The sequence below is a fragment of the Panthera tigris genome, chromosome A3 (genome assembly GCF_018350195.1).
Source record: "Panthera tigris isolate Pti1 chromosome A3, P.tigris_Pti1_mat1.1, whole genome shotgun sequence".
Classification (NCBI taxonomy): Eukaryota; Metazoa; Chordata; class Mammalia; order Carnivora; family Felidae; genus Panthera; species Panthera tigris.
The window spans coordinates 132,402,072-132,412,650 of record NC_056662.1 but is presented as its reverse complement, the minus strand read 5'-3'; the positions used below and the strand labels follow the sequence as shown (position 1 = coordinate 132,412,650).

Below are 10,579 nucleotides of genomic sequence, written 5' to 3'. Positions count from 1 at the left end.
ACATGAAGGAGGCCAAAGCTAACCTGCTCAAACCCTCCACACGTCGGCAGACAATTAGGCAAGCCCCGGCCCACATTTCTTTCCCGTTCCCATGAAATTCTCAATGAAAGGCTTCACACAAAAGGGCCTTGGCGCCCCAGACGCACATTTCCCCGGCTCCCGCCGCCCCTTCTCCTCTCCCCCCCACCCCCAACCCCGACGAGTGTAGACTCACCAGCACCGTGGTGCAGATGGACCTCAGCTCAGACTCCACTTTCTCCCGATAGTCCTTAATCAGCTGCAACTTCTTGTCGGAGGTGTCGGTTTTCTGCTCGATGCTCGAGATGACCCTCCAGGCGGACCTGCGGCCCCCCACCACGTTCTTGTAGGCCACCGAGAGCAGGTTGCGCTCCTCGTTCGACAGCTCGGCGCCCTGCTCGGTCACGGCCTTCATGCAGGTGGCCATGTCGTCGTAGCGCTCGGCCTGCTCGGCCAGCTTCGCCTTCTGGATCAGCTCCGTCTTCTCCATGAGGACGGGGAGATAGAGCGAGGGCGAGCACCGACCCGGATCGGGAGGAGGCGTGCGGACGGCCTGCGGGCGGGAGAGGGCGCGGACAGAAAGGCGGGGGCGGCGCCGTCAGACAATGCGCCCGCCGCCCCGGGCCGCCCGCCCGCCCGCCGCCCCTTTTGTCCGTCCCCGCACGCGCCGCCCAGTTGAATTTCCCTCCCCCGCCCACGCTCCCCGCCGGCGCCCGGGAGGCCGAGGGGCGCCCCGCGGAGGCGGCCCGCGGCGAGGGGAGGAGGAAGGGCCGCTCCCGCGCCCGCCCGGCCCAAGATGGAAGCGGCCGTTGGCCCACACCTTGCCGCCAGAGCCGCCCCTGATGAGAGCGGCGTCGAGGCCGGCCGCTCCCGGGGGCCGGCCTCCCGCCCTGCCCTCAAGCCCGGCCAGGCCCGAGGAGGGCCAGCGGCGACCGTGGCGCTCACCTTCACGTCTCCGCGGCCGCGGCGCGAGTCCCACCACTTTGATCCGCTTTTGGCTTTAGCCGAGGACCCTCCCGTCTCAGCCTACCCCGGAGCCGAGGGGCGGGCCGCCGCGCGGCTGCCCTCCCTCCTACCGCCCAATGACGCGCCGAGCTGCATCCGAGAGTGCCGCCTCCAGCCCCGCGGCTGGCCAATGAACACTGAGCGCGCGGAAGGGGGCAAAGAGGGCGGGGCGGGAGGGGTAGCGGAGGCTAGGAGGGTGGGTCGGCTTGGGCAAGTTCGGTTGGCCGGCAGGCTGCGGCTTCGGCCACGGGGTTTCCTCCAATTAGATCCAGGGTAAAAGGACGTCACTGTTGCCATGGCGATGCTGTTACCAACTCCCCTCATCCTCCCCGCCACCCCCAGCACTTGTGGGTGCGGCCCGGGAGCGGGAGGCTCGCACCACCTCTCCTGCGGTGGCCGCGTCTCCTGCTGCAGCACCGCTGCACGAGCTGCTTTCTGAACCGCCACCTTCCTTTTCGAGACAAAGGTTTGGAGCTCCACACACTGAACCCAGCCTTTAATGACGTTGCGATTGGAGCTGCGAATTAGAAATGATCCCATCCCCATTAAAGAAGAATTCGTTCCTGGAGAAGGTGGCTTAAGAATGACTTTACATGATTAATTCGAGTTTTCAGACAGGCACCTAAAACCGAAAACTCCCTTATGAAACCCCCAGGAAAGTCCAAGCAGGTCTCTCCGGCAATGGCCAGATATTCTGATTTTCTTTAAAATGGGAAATGACATTCGGGATAATTTGGAGAAAAACACCCATTAAACACCCCTCCCCGCCCAAAGCAGCTCTTATATTTCTTTCTAGTCTTTCCAGGTTATGCATCTGAACACATGTTTTTTCCCACATTGTTATATGTGTATATGGGTTTTATTTTTGAGAGGACCCTTGAAAACCTAAACTTCTCTCCCTAGGTGTTCGCTTTTGACTTTTGACTTTCTTCTCGACTTTGTCCTGGTCACACCCTTCTGAAGGGAGAAAGTTTGCCCCAGATGGCTCCTATTCAGGGTCACCACTAGCACTTTCTTTTCTCTTTAAACTAGGCACACCCCTCCAGCCACTCCTTTCTCTCCTGGCACTTCCCCAATGCCTGACAAATAAGGTGACTGTTCTGGGCGTCTGGGAAGAGGCTTCTGTGCCACCTTAAGTTGAAAATTGCCATCTGGGCTCACGCTGCTGTGATTCCAATTCCAGCACGTCCAAGGGAGTGGATCTTTGAAAGCCAAAGAATGCCACAGCTGAGGAAGGATTTTAAATCTAACTGGGGGCTGGAGCAGATCTGGAGAATCTCTAGAATAGAAGATCTGAGAGGTCACACAGATGGCAGGAGAAGGTACAGACTTTCCAGAAATCTAAATTCCCTCCTACACGCCCCTCCCTGTCCAGACTCGTAAAGGTTGCTTTGTGCTTTGACGGACAGGGGAGGCCTGGGTTGCAAAGGGCCTGTGTCAACGCAAAAATGCCTCACTATGTTCTAGCGTTCTAATGTAGGGCCCCGCTGTTATTTCTGGAATCCCTGGGGCCAGGCTGCAGACACACAAGTGTTTATGGCCATGTGGGCTGGGGTGGAGCTGGACACCAAGAAATCCCAATGGAAAGAATTGGCATGTGGAAGGCCAGATAAAATGCTTTGTGTATGACCAGTGAATTTCAGGCTTAGAAATTAGTGACGGCCCAAGCGAGGGGACATACCAGTGGAGGTGGATGGGGGACAGAGACCCCTGAAGGGAATTGTCAGGGGACTGAAACTCTGTGGTAGGCAGCGAGGGAAGGGGCAAGCACGCTAATTCTTTGCCAGAAAGTCTGGGCTGTACTGCCATATCCCTGGGTGACCTTGAGCAAGTTTCTGCTGCTCTCTGTAACACAGTCTCTAAAATTTCTGCTTTCATTCAATCATCAAATATTCATTGAGCACCAACTCGAATAGTTACAATCATCTGCAATCATGAGTGAAAACTGCTTCGAAATTAAGGCACACTATGAAATTACAAAGTATTTTATGAAGGTCTAGAGGGACAAGTATGTGTCTGAAGACCTCTGCACCTGGAAGGGCTCAGGTAGAGAAAATTAAAGCCCTGGGAACTTCAAGTCCCCTGACACATAAAAGGCTAATATACATACTTTTTAGTTTATTTATTTTGAGCGAGAGCTTGATTGAGCACGTACAGGAGGAAGGACAAAGAATGAGGGAGAGAGAGAATCCCAAGCAGGCTTTGCGCCGTCGGCGCAGAGCCAGATGCGGGGTTTGAACCCACGAATCGTGACATCATGACCTGAGCTGAAATCAAGAGCTGGATGCTCAACCGGCTGAGCCATCCAGATGCTCCAAAAAGCTAACATTCATTAAGTGGATACATGTGTCAAACACCATTTTAAGACTTTTGGATTAACTGATTTAATCTGCTTAATGTCACCGTGAAGTAGGTACTATTATGATCATCATCTCTGTTTCACAGATAAGGAATTTGAGGCTCATGGAGGTTGTATTTTGCACAGAACTCCTAGCTAGGAAGTTGGCAACGCCTGCATGTGGACCTGTGTTCGACGTCTGGGCACTGAAGCCCGTCTCTGTTGTTTCCACTCTGCTGGATTTTTGCTCCAGTGCTTTGGGGACTCTAGGAAAGATCAGACTAGCCTGTGTTCTCCAGGAGTTTCATCCCGTCAAAATGAAACACATTAAACATCCGCATCTGCCATGCTGGGAAGAACTCTAGGGACCAGACAGCTAACAAAAAAAGTCCTGAGCAGTTACTACTTATTTGTTCGCTGTTCTTGTTATTTTTACCGAGTTACTTGGTGAGAAGAAGCTGCTAGAGCAAGAGAGAGCACCCTGAACTTTGAAGCCTGAAAATCCTAAATTTCAACCCTGCTATTAATTTGCAGTTTGACCTCGGACACCGTGATCCCCTCCGAACCTCGGTTTCCTAATCTGTGAAAACCATCCCTGCCTCAGAGGGTTGTGGTAGAGCTATCACGTAGGAAGATGCGGGCGTATCGCAAATATTCAGTAAATGCTAGGTTTTTTTCCTTCTTTCCCCCTCTTTGTGGATGGGGCGCAGAGGAGGGAGGGAGGGAGATGCCTGTCTGCAGCAAGGAGCCTTATCTCTCGAGTCACTGTTGTAATTACTGGAGTTAATGGTCTGCAGAATGGCCACATTCAGTGTACATTTCAGAATGAATGAGTCCTCTCAGTTGAGTTTACTCATAAATTGTTTCAGTGGTTTATTTGCACAGAGCAGTGGGTCATTCCAGAGCAACTTCTTCCTCTCCCGCCACATGGCAGATATTTTACCGACGAGCAAACGTTCGAGTGGGACTCTTCACCCATATTCCTGTATCGTCATTACCAATCCTCTGTTTCGTGGATAGTTGAAGAGTTGCCCCACCGTTCACTCTCCCTGGAAGTGCTAAAGGAGATTCACACAGAGCCCGGCCAGGTAAGGAAATCAAGGGAGCTGGGTCAGGGAAGGCTTCTACACATTCCCCGGCTTCGGGCCACATCAGGCCTATAGAACTCAGTTTCCCATCAGGGGTGCACCTGGCGAGGTTTATTCCTGCCATCTGTTGTCATCCCTCTGTGCCCATGATTGCCCCATTTCTGGCATCTCTTGGACACCCCTCGGTCACATAATTGTTTTCCAACCCTCACCGTGTGTTCTAAGGAAAAGACAAATCAAGTCATTCCTTCGTTAAAAAATACGTAAGTCTGGGGCACCTGGGTGGCTCAATCGGTTATGCGTCTGACTCTTGATTTCAGCTCAGGTCATGATCTCATCTTTAAGAAGAAAGAAAGCTGTTGCATTTGAAGAACAAAACTTCACTGGTAGAATAATCAGGCATCCTGAAATAGCTTTTGGTCAGCTGGCCTTTTGGGGAAGGGTTCCAGCATTCTTGACATTTCCCCAGCATTTCCTATATGCCAGACAACAGAGTGTTTTTTATTTATTTTTTATTTTTTATTTATTTTTAAATTGTTTAACATTTTATTATTTTTGAGAAACATAGAGACAGGGCAAGAGTGGGGGAGGGGCAGAGAGCGAAGAGACACAGAATCTGAAGCAGGCTCCAGGCTCCGAGCTGTCAGCACAGAGCCCTACGTGGGGCTCGAACCCACTAGCTGTGAGATCATGACCTGAGCCAATGTCGGAAGCCCAACCAACCAAGCCACCCAGGTGCCCCTATTTTTTTATTTTTTTGTTTATTTATTTATTTTTGAGAGAGAGAGAGCAAGCATGGGAGAGTCAGACAGAGAGGGAGAGAGAGAATCCCAAGCAGGCTCTGCACCACCAGCACAAAGCCCAACGCAGGGCTCGAAATCATGAACCCATGAGACCATGACCTGAGCTGTAACCAAGAGTCAGACACTTAACTGACTGAGCCACCCAGGATCCCCATAATAGAGTATTTTTTGAAACCCTTGATTGCTTTTGTAATAATGATAGTGCTGATGATAATGCTAATTAAAATGTAATAGCACCCATTCTACACAAAAAATGAAACAATATGTGAATGTACAAGGGAGATTAAAAAGAACTTAAGAGCTTGACTCTGAGAGGTGACCACTGTTAGTGTTTTGGTGACCTCTTTGTAGACATCTGTTTTCATTTGGACACATGTATGTGACCTTACATGTACACAATGACATTCTTCACTTTGGTCAGTGTGATGGTTCATTTTATGTATCAACTTGGCCACAGGGTGATCAAAGGTTACTCTGCAAGGGTGTTTGGGGAGAGATTAACATTTAAATTGGTGGATTTGGAGGAAGCAGATTGCTCTCCCATAATGTGGGTGGGCCACATCCAGTCACTTGAAGGCCTGAAAAGAAGAGTAGTTTCCAGAAATACTGGTTCTCCTGGGTCTCCAACCTATAGGCCCACCCTACAGATTTTGGATTTGCTAATTCCTTGTAATAAATATCTTTCAGTATATATACACATCCTATTGGTATTCTTTCTCTGGGGAATCTTGACTAATACAACCAGTAACTTTCTTTTTTCACTCAACAAATAATATGATATTTTTTAATAGCTTTAAGTGTATGTCTATAACATATCAATCTCTCTCAGCCAGACTGTGAGCTTCCTAAGGGGGTAAGAGTTTTCCTTTCTTTCATCCTTCCTGCCTGCCTTCCTTCCTTCCTCCCTCCCTCCTTCCCTCTTTCTTCCTTTCTTTCTTTCTTTCTTTCTTTCTTTCTTTCTTTCTTTCTTTCTTCCTCTTTCTTTCTTCCTCCTTCCCTTCCTCTTTCTTTCTTTCTTTCTTTCTTTCTTTCTTTCTTTCTTTCTTTCTTTCTTTCTTTCTTTCTTTCTTTCTTTCTTTCTTTCTTTCTTGATGTAAGCTCTATGCCCAACATGGGTCTTGAACTCACAACCCAGAGATCAAGAGTTCATATGCTCTACCAACTGAGCCAGCCAGGCACCCAAGAGTTTTCTTTTTTGCTTTTGTATCTCTAGTGCCCTCTCAACAAAAATGAGGTATTATAATCCCCACTATGTGGTCGAATAGACTGGGCTCAGGGGAGCTAGATTACCTGTCCAGATTGGTAAGCAATAGAATTAAGATTCAAAAACAGGGCTGTCTGATTTCCACCTTCTTTTACGACAGTAAACAAGACGCGGTGCTACTTGCGACGAAAGACAGAAGCCCTGATGTTTACCAGCCTGGGAATAATGTTGAGTTATTTGAGGCTAGTGGGTGGCTGAGTATATGTCTGCCAGTGGGTCAGTGGCTGATTTTATTTTCATGTGGAAGTCTTTGTTTTTACACTCAACGCATCTGCAGGGAGAGGGCACCTTCTTACCCCTCGTCTGTTCCCTTTAGTTACATGTCCATCTCTCCCGTTAGCCTGTGACCTTCCAGTGGCCGACTTTCATCTGCCCTCTGTGCCCCCGGTGACTCTGATTGACCCATAGAAGGTATTCAGTGAAGGTTTGTTTTGAAAATGAATCCAGGCCGTCAAGGGGGGCATTTCCCATAATAGCCATTGTTCACACTGTATGCTTCCTGTGCAACCTAACCATATATGAAATCATAGAGCGGTAGTAAATTCACAAATGCCATAAACACAGCATTGCATATGCTACGAAGAACACACGAAGAGCCTTGAAGTCAGCACGGAAGGTCCCTGAGCACTCAGAAGAAAATCTTCCTAAACTTCCTGCGTGAATACTCACACAAAACCTCACTTGAAGGAGCACTCCCCACCCCAAATCAGGATCAATTTCTCGCTAGGTCATTCGACAAAGTACTGAAGAATCTGCCACGTGCCAGCCACCATCGTAGGGTCTAGGATTCCAAAAATGATTAAGACACAGTCTGTGCCTACGAGGAACTTGGCAGAGAGCCCAGAGGTAGGGTGCCAAACCCAGAGCTCAGGGAGGAGCTGGGTGAGGGGGGTTTTCCCCTCTCTTTTCAGTTCTCACATGCTCAACTGACTGGTCTAGAGGTAGCTGATTAGAGCTCAGGAGTAGAGGGGCGCCTGGGTGGCTCAGTTGTTTGAGCGTCCAACTCTTGATTTCAGCTCGGGTCATGATCTCATGGTCAGTCATGGGATCAAGCCCCGTGCCAGGCTAGGAGGGATTCTCTCTCTCTCTCCTTCTGCCCCTCTCCGGCTTATGCTTGCAACGTGGAGTCTGCTTAAGATTCTCTGTCTCTCCTTCTGCCCCTCTCCTCTGCTTGCACCCCTTCTCTATCAAATAAAACAACAAAGAAAAAGAAGACAGGAGTGGAATTACACCCGAGAATCCCACTGAATCCACTCTACCTTCTTGCCAGAGGATTTAGAGCAGAGGAAGAGCTGGGGCTTTGGAAGGCCTGGCCCAGGGGCTGCCCCAGAGTCTGCTCCATGCAAGACAATCAGTTGTCAGGGCAGAGACAACAAACCTACGAAAAGCACGAGAAAAAGCTCAAGAGGTTTGCACCATTTAGTAACAGTGCGCACGACAAATGTATCTAAGGGCCTACGTATATAGCAGTGAGCCTTAATCATCCCACAAAAATGTTCATGATGTTCTCATTTTTCATTGTCGTCAGTTATATGTCCATGTGTGTGTATGTATTTCAGTATTTAAGTTTTGGTACATAAAGCAACAAATCTTCAACACCTCCCAAATTATGACTCATCTACCCACAATTCAGGGCAGTTGAGCAGTTGAATGAACAGAGGACCGTCCGAGAACAATGTACACAGGAATTGATTGTGTGGCTCTCACAGTAAGTGCCATGGGAGTCGAGGGAAGGGAGACACGAGTGTGGGCTGGAGAGACTGCAGAAGATGTCAGGCGTCAGAAAACTAGGAAAAGGGGGTCGCCGTAGGAAAAGGGAAGAGCCACCAAGAGGAGGAAGGTCTGTATTTTCCCCCTTTCTGCTGCGCTGCTGGATAACTCTGGACGGGCAGAAAGGCGACAGTCTCTTTTCCTTGTGTGAGAAGCCCGCTTTGGACAGGGGTGACCCCAGGAGATGGCTCTGGACAGCATGTTGGAATGCAGACCACCCACGGAGAGTTTGGTATCTCTTCTGCCTTTTCCCTTCCTTCAGCCATAACCAGCTCAGCCACATAACCAGCTTAACAAGTGCAGGCAACACTGGGAAGACTGGTCACGCTAACCTCCTGGCCCCTTCTCAGGGAGGATCTTGCAAAAAATGTTAAGTCTGACCCTTGCATTACTTTCCTGCTTAAAATCCTTCAGCAGCATTTAGCAGCAGCTTCTCGGTTGGACTCAGACTCCACGACTCACTAGATATGTGATCTTGGGCAGGTTACCTAACTATTCCGTGCCTCAGTTTCCCCGTTTGTGAAATGAGGAGGATGATAACAATAATACCTCTTCAAAGGGTCGTTATGAGGATCTGATGGGTTAATATTGATAAAACGCTTTGAACAGTGCTATGTACCTGTTCATTAAACAGAATCAACTCAGAATCCTTCCAGGGACTCACAAGCCCTCAGTGATCTCACTGTAGCTTTTCTCCTTATCTCTTGGCTTTCCCCCCTTTCTCTGGGGCCTCAGTCCCTTCTAAGCTTTGCTCCGCTGTCCTCTCTTTGCTCATATCTTCACCTGGTTAGCTTCTTTTTTTTTTATTTTTAGTCCAAATTAGTTAGCATATAGTGCAGCAATGATTTCAGGAGTAGATTCTGTAATGCCCCTGACCCATTTAGCCCATCCCCCCCTCCCACAACCCCTCCCGTAACCCTCTGTATGTTCTCCATATTGAAGAGTCTCTTCTGTTTTGTCCCCCTCCCTGTTTTTATATTATTTTTGTTTCCCTTCCCTTAGGTGCATCTGTTTTGTCTCTTAAAGTCCCCATATGAGTGAAGTTATATGATTATTGTCTTTCTCTGACTAATTTCACTTAGCATAATACCCTCCAGTTCCATCCACGTAGTTGCAAATAGCAAGATTCCATTCTTTTTGATTGCTGAGTAACACTCCATTATATACATATATATAGCCTCTTCTTTATCCACTCATCCATCGAGGGACATTTGGGCTCTTCCCATATTTTGGCTATTGTCGATAGCGCTGCTATAAACACGGGGGTGCATGTGTCCCTTTGAAACAGCACACCTGTATCCCGTGGATAAATGCCTAGTAGTGCAATTGCTGGGTTGTAGGGTAGTTTTATTTTTAGTTTTTTGAGCAACCTCCATACTGTTTTCCAGAGTGGCTGCACCAGCTTGCATTCCCACCTGGCTAGCTTCTCATCTCCCGAATCTCCGCAGAAATGACATTTCCTCTCAGAGCTGTCCTTGGGTTTCTGTCCACTCCCAGCTGAGTGAGCTCCTTGAGCATGAAACGCATGACATCACTTCTCCTGGGTCTGATTCCCTTAGAGGCTGAGGCCCCAGGAAGGCAGGATTATGCCTTTGTGGTTTGCTTGGGTAGCCCCCGTGCCTAGCAGAGTGCTTGGTGGATGTACTGGGTGCCACGAAATGGACAGAAGATGGATGGAGGGAGGAGTCACGGGGAAGGGCACAGTGGCCACAGGGCAGGGGGAGCTGAGGCTGTTTGCTCAGGTTTCAGGCTGGCCCGGGGCCAGCCCCCAGCTGGAAGCACCCAGGACTCTGGCTGGGAGGGGCTGGAAGCTCCAGGCAGCCCTCTGTGGCCCTCCTTCCCTTCAGTCCTGTCCAGTTCTGTAAACAAGCTCCCAACCGCACCAGGCCTGGGAATGAAGAGAACCCAGGGAAGCAACCTTTCGTAGAGGAAGGAATTCTTTTGAATATGATATTCCCTCATTTATTTGGACAATTTCCCTTCTGGATTTCCTTAAAGCCAGGATAAGCCCGGGCAAGAAACTTGGGGGCATCATACATCTAAACAAAACGCATAAAACTTGTGCCATCAAAAGCTGCCCCTGGAAGAAAGGCGCTGATGCCCCCCTTGCGCTACTATTTTTTTTCCTAAGGTTTATTTAGAAGGGTGGGGGGGGGGGCAGAGAGAGGAGGACAGAGAGAATCCCAAGTCCCCTGAGATCATGACCTGAACCAAAGTCAAGAGTGGACTGAGCCACCCAGGCGCCCCGCCCTGACTCCACTATTAATATGCCACAAGATGCCTGGAGAAAGCG

General features: G+C 49.4%; 1 protein-coding gene across 1 annotated transcript in view; it reads right to left on the bottom strand.

The window, feature by feature from the left end:
• The window catches only part of YWHAQ (tyrosine 3-monooxygenase/tryptophan 5-monooxygenase activation protein theta), a 39,635-nt gene extending 38,546 nt beyond the window's left edge, over positions 1–1,089 (bottom strand). The window contains exons 1-2 of the mRNA XM_042982522.1: positions 964–1,089; positions 215–571 (exon numbers count right to left, since the gene is read on the bottom strand). Of these exons, the coding sequence (XP_042838456.1) occupies positions 215–508 (294 nt within the window). The 5' untranslated portion in view covers positions 509–571; positions 964–1,089. The remainder of the gene's footprint in view (positions 1–214; positions 572–963) is intronic.
• Positions 1,090–10,579: the final 9,490 nt, after the last annotated feature.